At 38.0% G+C, this 25,482-nt stretch overlaps 1 protein-coding gene across 4 annotated transcripts in view; it reads left to right on the top strand.

Annotated features, from left to right (window-relative positions):
* faf (ubiquitin carboxyl-terminal hydrolase-like faf) overlaps positions 1–25,482 on the top strand; it is a 97,547-nt gene that overhangs the window by 44,500 nt on the left and 27,565 nt on the right. For all 4 annotated transcript variants that reach the window (XM_089647325.1, XM_089647322.1, XM_089647324.1 and 1 more), the window contains 10 exons: positions 1,520–1,650; positions 4,198–4,452; positions 5,542–5,661; positions 7,826–8,039; positions 12,346–12,513; positions 13,507–13,568; positions 14,250–14,362; positions 18,009–18,182; positions 19,170–19,311; positions 21,767–21,920. In XM_089647325.1, the coding sequence (XP_089503451.1) occupies positions 1,520–1,650; positions 4,198–4,452; positions 5,542–5,661; positions 7,826–8,039; positions 12,346–12,513; positions 13,507–13,568; positions 14,250–14,362; positions 18,009–18,182; positions 19,170–19,311; positions 21,767–21,920 (1,533 nt within the window). The remainder of the gene's footprint in view (positions 1–1,519; positions 1,651–4,197; positions 4,453–5,541; positions 5,662–7,825; positions 8,040–12,345; positions 12,514–13,506; positions 13,569–14,249; positions 14,363–18,008; positions 18,183–19,169; positions 19,312–21,766; positions 21,921–25,482) is intronic.

Genomic DNA, 25,482 nt, shown 5'->3' with positions numbered 1-25,482 from the left:
TCCGCCGGACCATAAACCGAACCAAACAGTCACACATTGAGGATAGAGAGGCTTTTCAACAATAACTCTTAGGTTTTCCGAGCCCCAGATGCGACAATTTTGCTTGTTGACGAAGCCACCGAGGTGGAAATGGGCCTCATCACTCAAGATGATTTGCATTTGATTCACTCAAGTGAATTTTAATAATTTCAATGCGTTGTTGAAGCGTGTATCATTCCATTTTTATTAATGGCGTAGTTTCTACTTGTCAAATGTCAAAAAATTACAGCTTCAAAAGTAAGATCTACCGAAATAGCGGGCTATTCAAAATAACACCTCTTATTGGAAAACCCTGTACTATCCAAAATATTAAAAATGCTAATTTTTAAGCATTTACATACACTCTGATCCTTCTGTGTTCGTCCGAAAAACTGACAATGCTTGTTCGGTGTACAGTTTGTGCGCAGAGCGACGTACACACTATGGTAATTTGATGCATTGCATATTGTATTGCTGATATTTGTACGCGGCTCCAAACGCTGCTATCTATAACCAAAGGCATTTACAACTTAACTTGCACAGGTTCTTCACCTTGTTTGCTTGCTCGTGTATCACTTATCGAAACGTTTATCTTGATTATTAAATGTAATATATTGTTGTCCTGATTGTAAAGCTATAAGTCTTTGACTTAATGAAAATAGATTTTTAAGCACAGCGTAAAAAACTGCATCATATGAACATGAACATCACATGACCTGAAATGCGTGTCACTTCAGTGTAGCCACTAGAAAGGCAATAAAAGGCAAGCAAAAATGGATTCCAGGCGCCGATACAAAATATAAATTTTATCGGTAGGTAAAATTCTTTTTTTTTTTATATTAACTCCACACAGGAGGCCCTGAAGAAAATAGTTTCCCTCAGGGCCTATGTCATCTTTGGGGATGCTGTGTGGAGGGGTCTTTTTGTGGAGAGGAAGGAGTGAACATGGGTCTTGAAGAGTCCCATGTTGTAAGAGGGAGGAAACACAGAGGCCGGCAGTTCGTTCCACAGCCGAGCTGTTGAACTTAAGAACGAATCGTAGAAGCGACCCGTTCTCATGTGACAAATGTCAACTGTGTACAAATGTTGGGCGCGCGTTTGGCGTGTATCCCGACTACGCACCGGTGCTGAAGGGATCACTGACGCTAGTTCCTCAGAGCATCTTCCATTGTAATACCGATAGAACAAGGACAGCATACCTACCTGACGCCTGTGCTCTAAAGATTGCAGTCCGTTTGTTAAGATTGGGGAATCTATCAAACGGACCGCCCGTTTCTGCACAGAGTCAAGGGTTTTTTTTCAGGTATTTAGGGGCTCCGGACCAGAGATGGCTGCCAAATTCGACAGTAGGGCGCACTTGCGATTTGTACAGGGTCAGCAGTTGTGTACTATTAAAGTATCTATTATTATTATTATTATATCTATTCTATTATTATCCTGATGGTAAAGTGCTTTCCCATGTCACTCTGTTCTTACCTGAATTGTTTTTTCTCATTTCCAGTGGTGCGCGAGGCCCTGGAGGTTGTGACCCTGTGCGTGGCCCTCAACGGAGGTCAGATTACGCAGCTGCTGCGAGAGATCTGGTGGCAAGACCTCATGATGCAGCTGGTCATCATGTGCCCCAATGCTCAGGTAAACAATACTTGCACACCAGAATCTGCCGTGAATTGATTGTGCACCCAAGAAGAAGAAACAAATAATGTCTTATTTGTTGAGCCTTCTGAGTCCAGCTTTGGACATAGTCATTGATCCCTTCGGCACCGGTACACAGGGAAACATGCCAAACACGCCCTACTTTTGTAAACATTGTTGTATGACTCGCAATTTGCCGGCATCTGTGTTTCCTCCCTCCTACAACATGAGTCTCTTCAAGACCCAGGTTCACTACTTTCTTTCATTGATAAAACCCGCCACACAGCATTCCCAAAGATGACATAGTATATTTCATGGAGCTGATTCATTTAAACCCTGGTGTCTTTTGAGATTTTGTCAAGTTACCTTAAAAGATCCGATTCATTATCTATATATTTAGAAATATTCCCGTTTGACATTAATTTTCAAATGGATTTGCTGTTTTTGAATGTATCCCAAAATTGAATACTATTTTTGAAAGAAGATGAAAGACTCTTTTAGATTATAATATCATAAATGAACAAATGCAATTAAAAATATTAAAATTTCTGTTAAAAAAAGAGGAATTTTTGTATGATTGTTTTGTCGCTTACCAATTATTTTTTTCTCATAAAATACCAATTGATATGAAACTAAAAACATATTTAATTACATCAATGTATTATATAGGTCAGGTGTGGCGAACCTTTTTGGGCCCGCGTGCCAAAATTCCTCAAATATTATTTCTAGATTGTGTGGCGTGCCCAAGCTGTAAAAAAAATTAACCAAATAGATAAAATAAAGAAAGTTTTTTTTTTTAATTTTATTCATAAGCTTAAAAATTACAATAGAGTTTCATAAAAATAAAGTCATAATCAATAAATGTAAATATTAGTTATTTATCAATGAGATTTTTGCTGTTGTACATTCGATGACAAATTCTTAATATCTGGATCATATTTCGTCACTTTTAGTAATACACACGACCAACTGGATTCATCAGTCATTCTCGTTTTTGAATCACATTTTATGAAATTTATTTCTGTAAATAATGACTCACAAGCATATGTAGAAGAAAAAATTGATAATATTGCTCTCGCAAGTTTTTTTAAATCGCTAAAGATTTTTGGAATGGCTTTCCGAGTTCTCATTATTTCTTCTTCTGCATTTTTATTATTTATGTTCGTTAATCGATCGCTTTCAATTATTTCCAAATCATTTCTCAAATCAACAAATTTTCGTTTCCATAGCGAACTCGATTGGAATTCGATAAATTGCATTTCAAAATCTTCTAGATTTAGCCACTCGAAAATCTCCAAATTGAGGTCATCTGCTGATAGTGTGTCTGGATATAAAATAAATTTTGATATCTTTTCAAATCTCCTGAATTGTTTGAATCTTGAAGAAAACTCGTTGATTATCGATTGAATAATTACAGAAAATTCTTGTGTTAATTTGATTTGATCTGGCTTTTCTTCTGCAAAAAGTTTTTTGTATTTGGGAAATATTTTAAGGTGTTAGATACAACGTCACGATCAAAAATTTGTAATTTAACTTGAAATGCTTTGATTAAATCAAACATAACAATAATTGTTTTGTTAACGCCTTGCAATTTAATATTTAATTCATTTAAATGTAAGCAAAAATCAGTAAAAAACATTAATTTTGAAAGCCATTCGAGGTCTAGTAACTCATTATATTTTTCAATGAGATTCTCATTTATTAAAAAAAGTCTAACTTCTTCCAAACACTCAACGAATCTTTGAAGAACTTTTCCACGACTAACCATCGCACATTGTTGTACATAAGTAAGCCCTTATATACTGAGTTTACCTCATTTAACAATTCTAAAATTTTTCGTTTGTTTTATCCGCAAGCGTAAAAGAAATATACCTATCGATTTCTCTGGAAAAATTGTCAGTTTCGGCGGGGAACATTGAATGAAATTTTCAAATGTAACGTAAGTTAAATTTGAGTTGAAACAACCCAATTCTGGTTTGAAAAAAATCAACAGAATGACTGTTAAATTTGAAAAGAAAAGAAGAATATGAACGATTGTTCAGATATTTTTGAACAACTGGTCAAATCAAAAAAAAAAATTTTTAAACTTACAAATTAAAAAAAAAAAAAATTGAACTTGGAAATCGTTAGTGTGCCATCCAAATGATCAAACGTGCCACCTCGGGCACGCGTGCCCTAGGTTCGCCACACCTGATATAGGTTATTGTCACTTTACTTCTTTTTCTTTTCATATAAAAATAAAATTCACAAACTTTGACAAATCTTTTGCAACATGTTCTTTAGAGTATATTATAATTATTTTGAAATGTCTACTGTACATTTTTAAATGTAAATACAAAGCACGGTATTGCCACTTTCGTATATCTCACAGTAATACAAAAGGAGATAGAACGACTTTTATAACTTTGTATCCTAGCTTGTGCCATAAATTACATAAGAATATTCTACTGCTGCCAGTGTTCTGTGTACTGAAAGACACAAAGAGACCCAAGGGATTAAATAAATTAAATCAAAAGTGAATTTGACAGATAAAATATGTGATTACAGGTTCGAGTGTGCTGCTGCGAGCAGCTCCTGTGGATGTGCTCTTGGGGCGGGGGGGCCGGTGCCGCTCCTGTGCTTCAAAGCCTACTGACGCACGCAGGCGGCTCGGCCCGCCGCCACTCGCGCCAGGCCCAGCAGTATTACCAGCTCATGTGCCGGCTGCTGGCGGCGGCAGGCGAGACGGCTGCACGCACGCTGCTGCCGCGCCAAGTCAGGTGGCTGCGGCAGGCTAGAGAGACTGCCTCTCTGGGACAGCAGGTCATTTTACATTTACTATGTGTTATTTACAGACTTGGTGGTACTTAATAATAGAACGCGTGTCGAATATAATGTTTATTTAACAATTTAGTACAGATTGACTACTTCTATCTTCTGAGCTGTCGGTTTGGAAAAGAGAGCGAGCAGATGCATCCGTCATCTTTTATACCTCTATCTGTCATCTCGCTCTTACACATTCAAAAAGCAGGCGTACCACCTAAAACCTTTCTTACACTATGTCTTTTCTTGACTTAGGGAGTGTGGCGAACCCATCGCTCAGGGAGTGGAAACATGACCTACAATAGCCATCCTAAGCCAAGGTGCGAGCTACCGTGCTCAGACTGAATGACTCTGGAGAACAGTGTTACGAATGGTGCCTCCGAGATACAGGGTCGCGTCTCGGGAGTACTTAGACCTTACCCGAGCACTCAGGGCTCTGCTGGGGTGGACCTTCTATTTGCGTAGATACTCGTGGGACCAAAAATTGACCATTCGAGCAAAGAAACTGTCTCCTCATGGGGTCTTCAGGGAACCCAAATAAAGAGGGACTTCTGATGGGAAAACCCTTACTGCTACAGGGGATCCATAAGCGGGAAAGGAGGGACCCTCATGGGACCTTAATACAAACTCAAAGGAATGAGGTGAAATGGTAGATAACACAATGGGCCATGGCCTTGGTGCTCACTGGAAATATCCGTATACCGTCTTCGCTTTAATAAATTATTGTCTATTCTGGTTCGTGTTTGCATTGTTTTGCAGTTCAGTAAGGGAATTTGGTACATGAACCATTATTATTACGAAACCGTGTGCACAAAGCCAACAACGTTCCACACACTGTTGCAAATTGCATCTACGCACAGCAGCCCCCCTCCTTTGATAATTTATAGAACAAACCATTTCATTTAGCATACATTACCAAACCGCGACTTGTTTTGATATTTCTAAATAATATTAATATTAAAAAAATTGAATATAAAAATGAACATTACATAAAATACCCTAAACAGGTTTTAAAAATATTTTCTTATTATCGTGATGATTTAAAAATACAAATCTTGTACTGATTTGTAACTTGTTTCTCTCTTTCAGGTGGACGATACATTGTTGGAGGGAAACCTCAGTTTGACCAAAGAAAACTTTGCTCTGTCTACACCGGAAGTCAAGTTCGAGTATGGATCTAATCCTGAAAAGGAGCATAACTTAATACACGTGAGTTAATTCACTATCCTGTACTTCATAACGCTCTTTGACAAGCCCCACCACAATCGTTAACCCTTCTATCCTGGTAAGGACATTACTAGCCACAAACATTATAGTCAATTTTAATTTTTAAAGTCACAAGTGTAAAACCATCCTACCAGCCTGACAGATGACTTTAAACTGAACGTAGTTATACAAAAAGCAGCCAGTCCACAATTTTGGCAAAAATAAGATATTGTTGTCATCCGACAGAGTTAGGTCAATTCTATGTTCAACTAAAACCAGCTAGGCTGATTTCATCGAAATATTTGTTGATCGTGAAGAATAATGTGGCTGTAGTCGCAATATTGTACGCGAATCAGTTGGTGCTTTTATGGTGGACTGTAATCAATGTTTGACGAAACTATTGGGGTAACTGTGGTTAACATTGGAGGGGACCCACCCTTTCCCGGCGGCTGTGTGAGGAAACTGATTGTTTAACCTCCTTAGCCGCACACGTCAGGACTCTTTGTAAAAAGAAGCTAAATTTATTTTAAAACGATTCTAGACCCTCCAATGTCCCTGCATGCATGATTGTTAGTAACATAAAAATATACAAGCCGCGTATCGAGGGCAGTTTACCCCACTATCACGGGGCAGTCCCGGCAAGAATGAGCGTGGCAAGCGGCCTGGCCACAACGATCCCAAGCACCCGCATCCCTTAGCCAGTTTTCCGAGAGTACCCTCGAAGAAATGTAAATGGGGGGAGGGGGGGGGGGGGGGGGGAGATACTCCCAAAGACCCTAGGGAATGAAGTGAGCCTCAGGTCACCGGAGGCAGGACGGAAGGGGACCGGGCTCGCGCAAACATTCCCCTGGCCCGCTCATGATGCCGGGGGAGACACCCGTGGTTCGTGGGATAGCCGCACCGGATTAATGTCACCTTACTGGATGCAGGAACAGGGTCTATCCGCCCCCATGGTGGGGAAATGAACAACACAGTACGATAGAGTTCAGTTCGACAACCTATTCATAAACCAATTTGTTAGTAACAAATAAAAAGGCAAATAACAAACGTAGAAAATAAGTTGTGATCAACAACAAATTGACCGTTCATAATAGAAAAAAAAGAAAGGACTGTGGTTAACAGTTGGAAATGGTTTTGAAAGGATTCTGACCTACCCTCGGTCTTTTTGATTGATATTACGGAGTTGAGGGACACTGCGTGGTCATAGCTGCACAAGCTTCTGTAACAGATTCGAATTAATCGCACTGAAGATCACTTAACGTTTATACTGCGCAGGTTTTCTTAACAGACCGACGATGTAAAAATAAATTGTTGCAACAATTGTCCACACTGTCGCACAGGGACAGGTATTTGGGTAATAGGTTGGATGGGGGAATGCAGGAACGTATGTTGGAGGGAGATTGATATAGTTGAGCTTACATTCTTTAACCTGTTAACCGGGCGGGACGTATAAAGTAAACAGTATCGGGTACGGGTAGGACATATGAATACGTCCTTGAAATATATGTTGCGCCCTGGAACGGGCGGGACGTATATTTCCGAGCATATCACACGGAAATTGAGTTTTTAATTTTTACATATTTTAATTTTTTAAACTCACTGTTTCTCTTTTATCTGTGTGCTTTTGTTTATTGTTCTGTAATTATAACCTTTTTTATATTTTTTGTAATCTTTATAATTGTTTGTAAAGTTTCTATTTTTTTAATTTGATGTTTTCATTTTTATAATGCATAAATGAAAAAATATAATAATATTAAATTACGTCCTCCGGGTGTGACGTATTGATACGTCCTAGTGAAGGAGTTTGCGCCCGTTATATGCTGCGTAATTCAAAACGGAATTCCCCGGTTAACAGGTTAATATGTATTCTACAGAAAACAGCCGGACCTGAAAAAACACAAATATCTCTAAAAACTTACACATCAACTTTAAAGTTATATCAAAATATTATTTATAATTTTTTGAAGTGAAGTAATAAATATTCTAGGGGCTGTGGATATTTCACTATTTGATCTTTAGACAAAAGTGTTTTAACCTCAGTATGAGTTTTTGTGGCTAGCTTCTATCTGAACTGAACAATATTTTCTATATTTTGACAGACCCCGCTTTCTGTAAATATCTATATGTTTTTCTGTTTTAATCAGCGAAAATCTCTCTTCAATTCCAGGAGCTCGTGACGGAGTTCCTCTGGCCGTGTTCGTGGGCTCAGCTGCAGATGCGGCGTGGCAACGCGGCCACGGCCGGCAGCGGTATGCCGACGGCCCTGTGCGCAACACCGGGCTCGGTGGCGGCGGCATGCGATCTGCTGGCCGCGCTTTGCCACTCTTGCGTGCCCAACATGGCGTTGCTGGCCACGCTGCTCACGGACTGCTTCTACAGCGGTAAGTTGTATACCTGCACGCTCGTTTTTCTTAGCCTAGCATGACCATGTCGATAACTAAGCAATATCCGTAGGATAATCTTGTTGACTTTTGTATGAGCATGAATGGCGATCGATAAATTAATATCGGAAAAAAAAAACTCATTAAAAAGGCTTTACACTCGTAAGTGAAATTTACAACTTACGTAAGTTTTTGATAAGTTACTCACAGGAGCGTCTACATATGCATCCAAATTACGGTAATTAACCTGTTGTATGCCCGGAAATTCCAAGCTTTTTTGAAAAAAACCGCGCGCAAATTACTCTCCTGCCTTTTGGTCAAACATCCGTTTAAAAACAAAGAAATTGTTTATTTTGCGATTGTTTTCTGTTTATCAGATAATGTATCTTATTATTCATATATATTACATGATAATATTGTTACAAGTTTTCCCAGAATAGCTAACTTTAACAAAAAAAATGTGTAAAAATTTTCCCATTCGGCAAACAAATGTAAAAAAAATATATTCATAAGAAAATTAACTGATTTTTTTATTTCTACACAAACCTGAATAGACACCCCTCGTGAAAAAAAATAATCCAAAGGTTTTTTCGAAGAAGTAATGCCATTGACACTTCTTTGAAAATGTAAAATATTTTCATTTATTCAAAAAAAAAATCAAACGTCAAGTGTCCACTTAAAATTTTTTTGTGTCGTATTTTATAAGTATATGATAACAATTCTTCCAGATTTCGGTAGTTTATACAACTGTTGTTACTAATAATATTATTTTGTACAAGAAACCTGTAAATAAATAATGCTAATAATAAAACTATTCATTAGGACGTAAAAATTTTGACATTTCTTACGAAGTAAATTCTCATCACTTTTCTTGGGTGAAATATTATAAAAATTACATCAAAATAATGTAGATAAAACTATCTTTCTGATGATACCTCAAATCTATTATGTCCACAATCAATTTATATCAAAAATAATGAAAGAAGTAAGAGTTTACCTTAGAAGAATTCGCGATCTTTTTGCATTGCTCTGAATTCGGTTGCGGACAATGGCGGCCAGCCCATGTATACAGATGTGTTTGAAAGAACAGGGTGACAAAAAAATCATGACTCGGGGAATAAAAATAAAATTTTCTAATATTTTTTTTATTAATATTTATTTATTTATTTAAATGCGTTTTTTAAATTCAGATACTGTGTGGTTCAAAAATAAATAAGAAAAAAATTTCATCATATTTATTTCAGTTTTAGAACAGGTACATGAAACACGTTTTTTTAATCTTTGGTCGAGAGACTGCGAAAAAAATCATTTTTCACATACATAAATTTATTATTATAATATTCAAATTTTTAGACACTGTTTCTGTCCTCCTCAAAAGTGGAAGATACAATGAATGGAAACGAAAATTCAAACAATGCAAAGATGCACAATGCACTTGTTTCAGTAAACATTTTTATTCAAATAATGCACAAATACACCCATTCAATAAATAATTAAAACCATAAATAACAACAACCAGTACCAAATTACAATCACAGATAACAAAATCCAAGTAACAAATGATAACACACATTCAACAAATAACCAAAACCATAAACAACAACACATAAGAAGACGTCATATGGAGATGTAGCGACTGTCGGAGGGAACACGTCGGGTGATGGGCCAGGCTGTAGGACGGCATAATGCTCACGCTGACCCGTGAAGGTGGAGAAATCCTCGGACCAGGTGAAGGTCTGCTCCTCTGGATTCTCCTCCTCCCCCTCCTCCAAAGGCTCCAACTCATCCTCCATCCATAACATCCATTTCCACCATTGACGGAAGTTCTACATCACCGGCGAGGGATTCATCCTCGCTATCAGTGAATCCGTAGAACTCCGCAACGACGTGGTCGGTTTCCTATAGACAGAAAGAAAAGAAAAAAAATCAATACGCGTATAAATATTTTATACCTAAACAAAAAAAAAGTTTGTTAGTACTTTTTTGCACACCCTATATAACTGATCTAATTTTGTGATATTTATTACCATTTTTATAAATAAAAAATAATATTTCTAATAAATATTATTAGAAATAAATATTTCTAATAAATCATGTATTTTGTAAGAACCCTGTAGCTCCCATACAAAATTTGAATTTGTAAAAATTGTTCATATTTGCGCGCGCAGATCGAAGTGCGTTTTACGCAGGCGCGGATATGATTTCAAGATGGCCTCTCACACATACATATAAACAGTTCACGTGTATTTGTGCAGGTTTCCGATGTCTCGTATTTATTTAATTAAAAAATATTAACTAAATATTGACGAAACTAGGGCTTTTATACACAATCTCAATAGTTTTCTTTACATAATAATGTACAATCCTTATAAGATTAGGCAATATTTACGTGAATATTGATGGAGAAACGTCAAAAAATTTCTCGGACACTTTTTTAGCGCGGAGGACATTAGAATATTATTTTTTGTAAAATATTAACTAAATATGGACAAATCAAAGGCTGTGATATATGTTCTCAATTGATTTATCTGCAAAATGAGATACGAAACAAAGCAAATCACACAATATATGATGGAACATAGCTAGAAATAAAACGAACATTTTTATCACGAAAACATGGCGTATACTTTGACGTAATATTTTGTCGGTTATTTTGAGTTTTCGTATTTTAAATTTACCGAAACACATGCCGTGAACAATAAACTATGTATAAAAAAAACATTACTTACGTTTTATTGATAAATTACTTCGTTTTGGCACTTTAAAATAGAACCGCGATGTTTCACTTTGACCTGCTTTGACCGTTATTTTTGGTTGAGTTGGCATCCCACAGAAAAATTTAAAATTAGATGTGGAAGAAGCTTCAAGTGTTTCTGAAATATGATGCGTAAAGAACGAGAATAGCTCAAGCGATTAAGACCTTGTTCTCCATACAAATTCTTTGTACATTAGGGTTAAAATCGCATATAATTTTTTTTTTTTTTTTTTTAAAATTTGTATGGGCCGCGCATATGCGGGCCCGGCATACGAGGTGTTAATGCTCACGTGAGTTGTTCGGAAGTTCAACTTACGTAAGTGCTCACAGCGACCGCTACACCTGTAATTTTACTTGCCGTAAGATGCCTTCCCGTAAACAACATTTTGCCTCTGTCAAATTTACGCCAGTTTGTCATTAAGATGAAAAGGCCCAAATAAAGTGTTGGAATATGAGTTGGCTTGAGAGAAACAATTCTCCATGCAGTTTTGTTCCCTTAATTGAATGCAGTTTTTAATTATATTTAAATGACAGCAACTGACTTTGAATTCAAATATGTAATGTTATAAACAGAAACGTTGAGATTAGAAAGGATTGGACTGATAATTAAAAAGAAGGATGCTCATTTTTTCCACCTGAAAAATAAATGATCTTCTCTTCGCCTTTTGAAATCAGAAAATTTAATTTCTGTTTACATTCGTTTTCGTAGTGCTTATTTGGGGTCTATTTATTTATATTGTTTTCGCGAGTTAATAATGTACTTATTTATTTATTCTCAACAGATTTTAGTTTATATAGTAAAAAAACTAAATGAAAAAAATCTTACGAAATACTGTCTTTTAATTTTTGACATCTCGCATTTGCGCGTTTTGGTACCATTTCTCGGTAAGCGTCTTAATTTATCAAACTAATTTCATAAGCTGTGAGAAGGCTGTAAGTTCACGCGGAGGCGTTTAAACGTCTAAAACTTACGCCTTCTTTAACTTGCTATAAATTACAGTAAGGTAAGGCATTAGATGTCAAAATTTTGTGCAATGCTTTTACAAAACTAATTTATTGATTATTGTAGGCCGAATGTTTTTTTTTTCCACGCCATTGATTCTGTTTTCAATTTACACCAATCCTTACTTTCATTTAATTTACATTCAATTTTTCCAATTTCATTAACCTTGACAATATATTGTCTAAAACTTAATTACTGACTTGAGAATCTTATTGCAAATAGGATTTTCTTTTCTTTCTGAATCTTTTCCTAATCCTTAGTTACTCGCACCTAAAAACTTATAAGTATTATAAGTACTTGCGAAGGGTGCCCCCGCACCCTTTATCGTGTTTTCGTAAATTTTGAAACTAAAACTACACGCCGTTTGTCCATAAAAAAACTACATGTTTAAAACTACACAAACAATTGAATAAAACGCACACTTTGTCCACACTTTTGTTAACAGGAGCTAACATCATCACAACCATACTATAGAAATTTAAAATCAGAATCAGAACTCTTCTGTTATTTTGACAAGTGCCCTTAACGAATATCCCTTTCTATTCTAGACAGCAGCAGCGCTCTGACCGAGTGGGAGTACCTGCCCCCCGTGGGGCCCCGTTCCCCCTCAGGCCTGGTGGGACTGAAGAACGCTGGGGCCACATGCTACATGAACTCCATCCTGCAGCAGCTGTACATGGTTCCCGCCATCAGAGACCACCTCATCCGCGTTCAGGGTGACTCAATAAATTCTAGAAATTTTATAAACTGAAACTAAATTTAAAAAAAAAGTGTAATTCGAAATTTTTTCAAAAAAATTCCTGGAAAAAAATTTCATATAAGTTTTATTTTAGTTCATGGACAATAATTAAATTAGATTAAATTATTATTAAAGAATGGTAGTGCAGGTAACTCCATTAATGGAGGGCTGAACGCGGATGGCACTAACAAAAAATTGTCCAAAGAAGCAGTCCACAATGGAGTGCTGGTACCTACCCTGATGTATGGCAGTGAGGCATATGGAACGGGCAGAGGAAGGATGAAGATGCTGTAGAAATGAGATCCCTCAGGCGTATGTGTGGAAAAAGCATGTATGATCGTGTGAGAAATGTGGAGATCTGCAAATAGTGCAAGGCTGATGTAAGCGTTATGAGTAAGATTAAGAGACGCTTAGATGTCAAGAGTCAGAATAATAGAAGAGTATGTCTGATTGTGAATGGGGCAAGGAGTGTGTGCCAAGACCGTGTTGTTTGTTGGTAGTTCGTCCGTCCTATCTACCTATCCCTGCGGGGAAACGGCGTAATGATTAGTTAATCAGGTGTATAATATTGTAAATCTGAATCTGACAGTCCAATCATAACAATAATCGGCCGCAAAAATTGGATTTATGTGAGAATTAGTATTATTACTAAGAATTTATTTTGAATACCTTCTTGCATCTGAATGGGCGGCTGCGCAACTTTTGTTGTTTTTTGATATTTTATTTTGATAATCTGAATCTGACAGTCCAATTATAACAATAATCGGCCGCGAAAATTGGATTTTTGTGAGAATTAGTATTATTATTAAAAATTTATTTTGAATACCTTCTTGCATCTGAATGTGTAGCTGCGCAACTTTTGTTGTTTTTTGCTTATTAAAATTTGGAAAAAAAGTCATGTGAAATTAACAGGGTAACCTTGTATGTCTACTTATATTATTTTTGTAATGTGTTGTTTTGTCAACTGCAGGTGCTGTGACTGATCCCAATGAAGATTTTTCTGGTGAAGAGCCCGCTGACTTCGCTTTGGATGTAAGTTTTTATTTATTAATTTTTAACCCATTCCGTTGTAATTAACCCATTCCGTTGTAATCAACCCATTCCGTTGTATTAACCCATTCGGTTGTAATTAACCCATTCCATTGAAATTAACCCATTCTGTTGAAATTAACCCATTCCATTGAAATTAACCCATTCTGTTGTAATTAACCCATTCCGTTGTAACTAACCCATTCCGTTGTAATTAACATTCATTCCGTCCGCTTGATTCATGCTCCAATCTCAACAAATGGATTGTAATCTTTAAAGCGCAGACGTCAGTTGGGAATGTTGTCCTTGTTCTGCCGGTATTTCAGCAGAAGATGAGAACGACTCGTTCTTGTATTCAACAGCTCGGCTGTAGAACGATTTCCTTGCCTCTGTATTTCCTCCAGCCCACAACATGATTCTTTTAAAATATGACACATTCACTCCTTCCTCTCCACAAGTGGACCCTCCACACAACATCCCCAAAGATGACATTGGCCCTTAGGGCAATTATTTTCCTGTGTGGAATTAATGTATAAAAAAACATTAAAAAAAAAGGTTATGTATTTGAAGAAATAACTTTTGTGAACACCACTGAAATCAAAATGTTTCAAAACCAATGGTTTCTTCATCAGGATCATGAAAATTTATGTGTTTATGAATTTGTTTTTGCATTTTTTTTTTCAGGAAAATATAGACTACAATGTTGTGATCCTGAAGCAAGTTCAAGCCATCTTTGCCCATCTCCACTACAGCAAACTACAGTATTATGTTCCTCGAGGGTTGTGGACCCATTTCAAGTAAGTCACACATTCTACACTTCATTCATTCTAAAAGTCATGATTCGTTTCAGTGCACAAATTCTGGGACTATCTACCATATGTGTTCCTCATTGCCCAGAATACTAATGGAGGGAAATAATTATGCCGAGTCAGTGGACATCTTCAAATACAAAAATTTGTTACTAAGGCAGTTGAGTTATTCAGTTTGTAAAGTGGACAAACATTCCGGGGTTATCAATGACCTGACAATATTTGAAAAAATTCCTACTACCATTATCGTAGTGGAAAAATGTTGCTTGTGCAATGATGGCGGAATTAGCTTGCAGAGGAATTGAACCCTGTGGTGGAACCCGAGATATTTGTCCACTCAGCCAAGGGCGTATATGAGAGAGGGGTTTAGTGGGTACAAACCCCCCCCCCCCCAACAAAATTGGTATAGTGTAGAAAAAAAATAGTACTCTTGGATGCATTCCTGGAAAATACAACAATATTATGTATTTGCATTGTCTCTATGTGAATGAGGCAAGGAGTGTGTGCCAAAACCGAGTTGTTTTGCAGTATGTCTTCTCTGCCTACCCCTGCCTGAAAACGGCGTGATGGTTAGTTAGTTAGTTAGTCTCTATTATCAATGTAATGTAAATAGAGTGAAACTATCTTAACCCTACAGGCTTCGAATAGGAATTTGTTCACTTTTGGGAACAACTCATATGGTCTCACAGAAATCATTGTCTCCCTTACTGTTGTGGTTAGAAACAATCTAAACGGTTTTAGAAAAAGAAAACACCACGCTTTATATTCAAATCTAGAAATTAACCGCAGAAGATTTAAAATGTGCACCTTTATGAAACCAAAGGTACCGAACAGCAATTTGAAAAATACTTTTTAGTTACAATAAATGTAAATTAGGCCATTTTTTTTGTTTGCATTAAAAATTTAAATATATATTTAGGGAGCGGACAATAAAACCCTGGGATTCAAATTTGACAATTTTTTAAATTGTACACATAGTTATTAGTATTATGTATTTTTGAATTTCATAGGTAAAATTAATTTTTAAATTAAAATTATTCTGGCTATAACAACATCCATACTTTTGTATGTTTTCAATCATGGCAAACACAAAAGTTTAAAATAATGTTTTTTTTTTCGGAAAAAAAAAACCTCTGTCAGATTATTACTACTAAATTATTTTACACGATTTCACGAAATTTGATAACTTTTGTGAAATTATGACATCGACAAGAAGGCGCCATAGTTTTCATCAGTAGTCCATTTATACCATTTAAATCCATTTATTTTTCACTGTTTAACCCAGAGGTCTTGCGGTCTTTCTTCGGCGCCTTTCCTTGGAGTACTGTATGCTTTAGCTCCGAGGACCCATCAATTTGTGCACGCGAGGTAGAAGAAGTAATCACATCAGCAATGGATTGCTACATTCCCTTCTCCGTCAAATCCTCTGGAGCGGGCACAAAACCGTGGTTTGACCATCGCTGTGCTGAAGCTGTCATACTCAAAAATACGGCTTTTAATGCACTCCGGAAGATTAGCTCCATGAATAACCTTTCGGAATTCCGAAAACGGGCAAGGGATTGTAAGAGAGTTCTAAATAGAGCTAAGAGCGATCACGACCAGAGAATTGCAAAAAAGCTGGCTGACTGCCCCACAGGTAGCCGTGCTTTCTGGTCACTCGCTAGCTCGTTCGGAAGAAATTTCTGCAGAACCACTTTCCCACCTCTGACCAAGCCTGATGGTCGGCTGGCTAACTCGGCCCGCGAGAAAGCTGAATTATTAGGCAAAATTTTCGCGGAAAACTCAACTCTTCAAGATAACGGAGAGACTCCCCCTTCCATTCCGCACTGCGGTTTTCAAATGGAGGAACCGAAGATCCGGAACAGAGAGGTTCTCCGAGTCTTGAACGAGCTGAAAGTCGACAAAGCCAGTGGGCCGGACGGAATACCTGCCTTGGTCCTCAAGAGGTGTTCTGCAGAAATGACTCCAGTGCTCGCGAAATTATTTAGGCTCTCTCTCAAAGGTGGAAAGGTGCCAGATCTTTGGAAAAAGGCAATCGTCCACCCAATCCCAAACAAGGGGGACCCCTCCGACCCTTCTAACTACCCCCCCATAGCCATCACTTCCATACTCTCGAAGGTATTAGAAAGGGTGGTTAACAACAAATTGCTCACATATCTCGAGAATAACAATATCCTAAGCGATCGGCAATATGGATTTCGTCGAAACCGATCGTGTGGCGATCTACTCGGATATGTGACGCATATTTGGGGGCGGTACATGGAACGTTTTGGTGAAACTCAAACCGTTGGGTTGGATATCTCCAAAGCCTTTGACAGAGTCTGGCACCGGGCGCTTATCGGGAAGTTACCATCGTATGGGATCCACCCAACCCTGCATAGTTGGATTGCAGACTTTCTGAGGGGAAGAACAATTCAAACCGTGGTTGACGGCTCTTCTTCCTCACCGCACCAAATCAATGCGGGGGTGCCACAAGGATCTGTGCTGTCTCCGACGCTGTTTTTGTTGCACGATCTCGTTGAATGTGCACCAATTTACTGCTACGCTGATGACAGCACCGTTCACGAGGGTTATCTTTTTGACAGGCCCCCTTCCACCTATGATATCCGAACAGCTCGGGAAGTTTTGAAGCAAAAAATTGACCACCACCTCGAGATGGTTTGTGCCTGGGGTAAGGCCAACTTGGTCAGTTTCAACGTCACAAAAACCCAAGCGTGTCTGATTTCGGCAAAGAGGGAGATCAATGACTGTCTGGTGCAATTTTATGGGAGCACTCTCCCCAATAAAGACTCCATTGAAATGCTTGGAGTTACTATATCAGACAGGCTCAAGTATCGGGGATCCATAGAAGCCCGAGTAAATCAGGCCTCCAAGAAGTTGGGCGTCTTGTACAGGGCTAGGAGATTCTTCAACAGTGACCAGCTGCTGACCCTGTACAAGTCTCAAGTCCGCCCAACTATTGAATTTGGAAGCCACCTTTGGGCTGGTGCCCCAAAATACTTAATAAACCTGCTTGAATCTGTGCAAAGGAGAGCGATCCGTCTGATTGACAATCCGTTGTTAACAGACCGATTGCCTTCTCTAATGCATAGACGCAATGTTGGCATGCTGTGTCTGTTCTACAGGTATTTCAATGGAGCCTGCTCCAAGGAGCTAGCAGCATTGATTCCTGATGCACCGGTGCACGTGTGCGAAACTCGACGGACACGAACTGAACACCCGTTCACGGTTGACGTTGGCTTCATGAGAACGAGCCGTTTTTACGACTCGTTTTTGTGTAAGTCGGCTCGTATGTGGAACGAGCTACCGGCATCTGTTTTTCCTCCCTCCTATAATCCGAGCTTCTTCAAGGCCCGCATTAACAAATCCCTTCCTACAGCCCCTACCTTATTCCGCCTCACAACGCCGCCCAACCGGGTGGTGACATAGTTCCCCTGTCTGTACACTGCACAGGCAGGGACGCTCTTGTGAGGTGTCACATAAAAAAAATTTAAAAAAAAAAGACTACAGCAATCACACGGATGCAAGGATACAAGGGGCAGAGAAAGGTTGTAATTTTGGTCTTATCAGTTGGCCTGATATCCCATCAAGTCCTGGAATAAGCCCAACTCAATGGTAGTTTTATTCTCCGCAGGCTGCAGGGGGAGCCGGTGAATCTGCGCGAGCAGCAGGATGCCGTGGAGTTCTTCATGTCGCTTGTGGAGTCGCTGGACGAGGCCCTGAAGACCCTGGGCCAGGAGCAGCTGATGGCCAAGACCCTCGGGGGCAGCTTCTCCGACCAGAAGATATGCAAGGGATGTCCTCACAGGTAAGGCCCATTATCATTACACATTGGAGTATTTGCCCTAAAGTAGATTAGTATTTTAAGCAACAGTGTACACATTGATCATCAACTGATGATCAATGACTATTTAATCCTAGACTATTTTTTTAATCCTAGACTATTTGTTTTTCAATTGCTTTGTATGAAGCGAATAAAGGTAAGAAAATTCAGATATTATCGTCAAAAATTGTATAGTCAAGTCTCCAGCTAATAATAATAATAACATGGCATTTATATAGCGCAGTTTAGTGTCATTTCACTTCAAGTGCGCTTAACTACTCGTAAAACAAACTTTAAAAATGGTAATTCAATTATTAGTGGTTCTTAAAATTATTCCTACAGTGTGCCTTACCCAATACAGATCTAATATTATAACACTAAATACACTGTTTATACAAAGTGATGACATAACTTAGAATAACAATAACAGCAGGACAGGACAAAACAAGAATATTAAAACTAAAACATAATATAAAACAGGAGGCAGTTTGTGCTCAGAAATGAGAATTTTCTGAGCAGACACTTTAAAAAGGTACAATAAGGAGACAACCGAAACCAAACAATTACCGGAAGTTTTAGAATATGGCTTATTATAAAATATTGAAAAGAAGTTAAAATTTATGAAAGTAAGATTTTTTAAATAATTTTGTTTTTAAAGCCCGTTTAAATTCAGCCAAATTCTGGATATTAGTAAGAGCTGAGGGAAGTCTATTCCAGATGAGCGGGCCTGTTACACTAAAAGAGCGATCATAGTAAACGGCTCGATTTGACCTAGAAAGTTCGATTAGACGATTACTAACATTTAGATCTGCTGATCTTAGAGTAAGCTGTCTATCGCTTAAGTTTTGTCGTTCCTATAGTTCCGATATTTAGGCTGGCGCCTTGATTAATCAGTTATTTCCGACAGGGTGAATTTCTATTGAATGTAAATTGATACTAGGATTTTCCTAACATAATTTTAAATGTTTCCAGATATTGCAAGGAGGAGCCGTTCTCCGTGGTGTCTCTGGACATCCGGAACATGTCCCGACTGCAAGAGTCTCTGGAGGCATACGTGCGGGGAGAGTTGCTAGAGGGAGCTGACGCTTACCACTGTGATAAATGCAATAAGAAGGTAGCTATTTATGTACACAATCTAATCAGAACACAAGGAATGCTAAGATTTTAGTTGACCTAACCTAACCTAACCTCGTAAGAAAATAACATTAAACTGTAGAGGATCTTCCAATACGTTTCATGAAAACTAACGTGCCCAAGTATTTATAACTATTCTCGGTCCAACATTAGAACAACCCGTGGACGCGCATGTCTCCGCCCCTTCTCCCCACTTCTACAAGGACGAGCGTTAACACATTCAGACCCACTATTTTAATAAATTAATTATTTTATTTTATTTGTCTACCGACAAATAAAACAAAACATTTTATATATTCTAATAATGATGATGATAGTATTACAATATATATTGTACTTTATTTGGCATCATATTTATCAAATCAGCTAAGAAATCAATCCAAAGTTGAAAATATCATCATTTCCATTACAAAAAACAAAAAAAATTTTCCTCAGATGATTCATTTGAAATGTCAAAAGCTAACAAATTATTTTTATTGTCCTCGAGTTCATCAACAATGTGATCGATATTCCAAAAAAATTTTTCGATATCAATAATATATCGAACAAAGTTACTCCAATGCTCTGGCGTAACTTTTTCGATACCTTCTTGCATGAGTCGTCTTACGTCACTTATTTTGAAAAATGTATTGTTTACTTTGACATGCTGTTTACCCATTGACCACATCGAAAATAAAACCGATCAACACCAACATTCACAAATTTTATACATACAGGGTGTATCGGCACGTACCCGACAAACTTTAACCAGCTATTCCTTGGCATATTTGGAGTAAAAAATCTTATGTGCACTTTGCTGTCCGGTAACGTTTTTTTTTTATAAAAAATGTATTATTCATATTTTCACCACATGTCATCACTGTTTTATCCTTTGTCAAAGTTTGAAAACCCATCTGGCAAATATTTTATTCGAATTCCGTTGAATAATGCACGTGTGTACCTATATTGGCGCACACTTACAATCACAACGAAATGGCACGGCACCATTCGTCTCATTTTTAACTATTATTATTTAGTGTGTGCGAAAGAGCGAAGACGCTTTTTGACATACTTGCTTATAACAGCTGTTGAACACGAAACGCAATGCCAATGACAGTGATGTAGTGTGGAAATTTTAATTTTTTTTGTTTTTAATTGAAAAAAAAATGCTACCGGACAGCAAAGTGCCCATAACATTTTTTACTCCAAATGTGCTAAGGAATAGCTGGTTAAAGTTTGTCAGGTTAGTGCCGATACACCCTGTATATTACCTATCTATATCCTTGAATTATAAAAATGCATTGTTGCAAATCGAATAGTCCTACAAATAACACATAAATAATGTGTACCTGTCCTTTTTTGTTTTTCGTAATTGGTCACAATAAATTTGGACATATCTGCTGAACATCCATTTTATCGCAGGGTCTGAATGGGTTAATTTCTCTAAGCGCGGGCACTTAGAACGAAAGCCAAGGACATACTGAATTGTGAGCGGAGACAGGAATCGCAGCCGAGCGATGGTGAAGGAACGAAGCGGGGGGGGGTGGTATGCGCAGAACAAACCTAATTTGGTACGCCAGCAGGACGTTCTTAACTTGGATCGAGAATAGTCTGTAGTTTTTATTTTTTCTTCTTTTTGATGTCAATATTCTTCAATCTCCATAGCTTTTCAGCGCTTTCAATGTAATATCTCACAAAAGTGGTGCTACAAATAAATTTTAACTGTATAACTGTATTTTTATAGGGGACAGTCTGAATTCTTCTTCCTTGACAAATCAGTTCCAATTTTTAAAATAATTAAATATTATTTGTAGGTACTTTATCGCTTCTCTGAATTCTTCACACTATGTACTAATTTTTAAAATAACACTTAAATTACCAAATTTCACGCAGGACTAACTAACGCACACAAAGATAACCGAAATTAGTATGTTTGATTAGCCAACTATTATTATTATTTGCTTTCATACACTAACTAACTAACCATCATGCCGTTTCCCCGCAGGGGTAGGCAGAGAGGACGGACCGCCAAACAACTCGGTCTTGGCACACACTCCTTGCCTCATTCACATTCATACATACTCTTCTATTATTCTGACTTTTGACATGGTCCAACTCAAGTATCTGTTCACTTGGTCGTGCCATGTCTTCCTCGGGCGTCCCCGACTTCTGCTACCATTCATTTGCATCATATATTCTCCTTACACTCCTTTCTTCGCTCATTCGCTCTACATGCCCAAACCATCTGAGCGTCCCTTTCTTGATCTTACTCATTACGCTTACATCATCATCATCACTCTTTCATACACATATATTTAAAACTCTTAATAAATGCTGTTTGAACATAACACTAATATACACACATAGATTGCACGCGGTTAGCAATTCATTTGCAGAGGTGGCTCTGATGTACAGAATGTAGCTACAAGAAGCCTATAATATAATATTGCTTCCAGGTTGTGACTGTAAAGAGACTGTGTCTGAACAAGCTGCCCCCCGTGCTGGGGATTCAGCTGAAGCGATTTGAGTATGACTTTGACAAGGTGTGCGCCATCAAGTTCAACGACTACTTTGAATTTCCCCGGGAGCTGGACGTGGAACCATATACAGGTAAAAACATTAATCTTACTAAAATTTTAACAGTCTCATCTCATTTTGTTCTTCTTTTTGGTTTCTCCAATTCCTTCTTTATCTGCTGTGTACATATTACTTCTGTAGGGTTCACACAGATGGAGCTACATGTAAAACTTCAAACACTAGTTACAAATTGTTGCATACAACGCATTTCAAGAAACTTTTAACATATTTTAATCAAAACTACAATTTTTATTACCTTAACCTTTTGAACGCGTTAATTTGCTCCGTTTTATCTATACCCGTACGCGGTACATATTTTCAAATACCTATGCACGCTATTAAATGTCAAATTATAGCATTCTGGCATGATTTATTGGACTATATAGACAGAACAGATTATTCTCCACAATATGAAAACAAATCCTCGTGTGTCAACACTCTTAGGGCCCGTTCCCACTTCCGTTTTCAAATCGGGGGCGGGTCCCGTTTTAAAATCGGATGCCCTAGTGGCTGTAGTGGATGTATGGAGCTGTTCACACTTGTCCGACACGATTTGAAAACGGATCCGACATTTTTTGTCGGATGGCTCGCCTACGCAGCGCGTCCGTTTTCAAATCGTGTCGGCACACGCTCGCTCATAGTGTTGTATGGAGCTGTTCACACTTGTCGTCCAGTCGTTCCGGCAGAGTCCCCGCCAAACCCCGACCCCTCCCCGCCCGCTCCCTGTCGCAAGGAAGCAGGCACGCTGCGTGCTTGTATTTGGTTATTTTGTTAAGTAAATAAATCAAAACTACAATAATGGATAAGGAAATAAATCCCGAAAATTTAATACCACTGGTCGAAGAAAGAGTATGGTAATATTTTATCTTTAACTAAATAAAAACAAAACACTTGGTGTACACAACTTTTGTACATCAAAATTTTTATTTTATTTTATTTAAGTTTACTTTTTTTTAAATTTTAAAGCTTTAATGAGATGCACGGAAGAGCGTATTAGTTAAATAAACACATAATAAAAAATATTTGAGTGTTTATTGTTTTCTTACTTTAAAATATCGATAGCCTTTCTTCAGGACAAATGCACTTTCTCAATTTTGTATTTTGATATGTTAAGCTCTCTGAAACTCATTCCAGTAGATGGTTAAAGGAAGTGATAGACATTCTCTTAAGCCATTAAGCGCCCTTGAGGTGATTTTTCATGGTGAAAACGGCGCTATATAAATAATCCATTCATTATTATTCTAAAATAATTAAAGAACTTTAGTTCATCACTTCTTAACTCACCAATTAACACTTGGAAAATTCCTACAGAAAATCATTCGGCTATGATTGGGTGTACTCAAAATTTTCTTTTCACTTTTTTCCTTCTATTTAATAAGTACCACATGACAACAAGAGCTTCATCGTCGTCCATTGCGCACCATTACTGAATAATGAGCAAATAACATGTTTTTGTTGAATCGACAATTATTTTTTTTCGTAGAGTATGGTCCGTTTTTAAAACGGTAGTGTGAACAGGGCCATTGGCCGTCCGTTTTTAAAACGGGACCCGCCTCCGATTTGAAAACGGAAGTGGGAACGGGCCCTTAGATGTTTATAAAATTAAAAACATAAAATTTCATACAAAGACGTACCGTATGTTTTGAATGTGGTCCCGCCATTCACTCGGCGTGTGTGTACTTAGGTGATAGACACAAGTGGGACACCATGATCACTTATCATTTTTAGTTATGAAAAGTTGTGAATGACATACTAGTACTAACGCCATCCGTTGACAAAAATGTAAACTAAAGGACTAAAAGGCGCGAAGAGGCGCACTTGGTTATCGATCTTTTTTTGTGAAATACAATTTTATTTTTGAGAAATTCTTGTAGATGTCAGCATCGTGATAGTTCTACGAATGTCCAAGTGAGCAAGAAATACATTTATGACGAAAGAGCGCTGGAATATCGGTCGTCAAAGTTTCCGTATCAACTGTTGATACAGCCGCGTGTGAGTATAGACTTTTTGCCGTAACAACAGTTGATACGGCCGCGTGCAAAGAGTTAAGATTAGTTCTTCCAGCTCCTTAATTGATACCTGTAGAACTTAGGAAAAATGCAGCAAGTTCCTTTGCTATTTTGATTTACAGTGAACTCTCGATCACTCGTTTCTCGAGTTAATTATTTTCAAAAAAACTCGTAAAAATAGATTGCATCGATCGTTTCTCTACGCATCGTTTTACTGCATTAATCGTTACCCCTTCAGTACTTTCAACACAACTGTTCAGTTTGCAATGTTTTCTGTGTATTTCAAATGCGCTTTAAACATCTTATTTTTTAATTTTTTGTAAGAACAAATACTGTTTTAGAAACTAGATAAAATTATCTTTCCAGTGTATGTATTTAAAATAAACATTACTATTTCTACATATTCAAATTTTAATATCAAACGTGAAAAATGTTGTCAAAAACGTTAAGCATATTTTTACTTAATTTTTTACACCAACCCTAGAAAAATTTAGAGTACTCGATATTTCAAAAACACATTCGTTTTGCTTGGGGGATTTATAAGAAAATTGTAACTTTTATCTCGTTCATATAATAAAAAATAATTTTTAAAATTAAACTGATTGTTACGATGGTGACGATGCGAAACAAAACACAAACTTTTTTTAAATATGGACGCCCGGTCATATATGACCTTCAAACGCTGGAGGGGTCAATTAGCAGGCAGCATTCTGCTGATGCGCTCACGTCGCACTCCACAATAAGTTTGTAGCATTCGAGAAGAATCCATTGAATAATTAATAATAAACCGCTCGACCTACTTAGGTACGTACTTGCTACTTGCTACTTAGGTACGTATTTGCAGCCGAAATCAAAACAAAGCAACCTACCTGTTTCAAGTATCTACTCGCGACAATACTATCGCGCAGTCAGTCTGGGACATTACGAGAACTCGTCAGAAGGTTCGAGTCTGCCGCCTATGCATAATTGCCTCGCTGTCGAAGATTCTTGAAACACACAGACTGTGCAAGTGCCTAGGATTTAGTTGCCATTTAACTACCTGCTGTTGCCACCGGCCGAACAGTATAAATAAGCCCGACGCAGAAAGTCAGTCAGTCAGTTATCTATCAGCCGTCAGTCAACGAGGCTCAACGAGTGATCACCCGCGCTCCTCTTACTAGCGCGAAGGACAACGTACCCGGCTTCGTCCGTACCACCATGGACTCTATCGGGACATCATCTTAGCGCCTTGTCCAGATCGCCGTTCCTGGCAAGCGCTACTCGAATTACAAGCGCCCTGGTTCCAGTGTCTCTGACCAGCGCTTCTTCCACGCCACCATGACCACCACGAGGACACGCAGCATCCTCACTGGTCTACGCCGCTCCCGTCCAACCGCCTACAAGGTCCGCCGCACCTTCGGCCTTCCGTCAGCACTGGAGTATTGATTCCCCAGATTGATCCCCAAAAGTTTAACAGTAATTGAATTGCTTTCACTTTAACATAAGCTAATCTTTTCTTCTCTCCAAATAAGAATCCAATCGAGCTTTATATTACATGGTAGCATAGATGACATGTTGTGGTACTTTGTTCCATGCATCCGATACTC

Source organism: Hesperophylax consimilis, chromosome 26 (assembly GCF_061612785.1).
Source record: "Hesperophylax consimilis isolate HC1 chromosome 26, BYU_Hcon_1.0, whole genome shotgun sequence".
Taxonomy (NCBI): Eukaryota; Metazoa; Arthropoda; class Insecta; order Trichoptera; family Limnephilidae; genus Hesperophylax; species Hesperophylax consimilis.
Note: the sequence above shows the minus strand (reverse complement) of the source record. Positions and strands in the feature narration are given on the sequence as shown.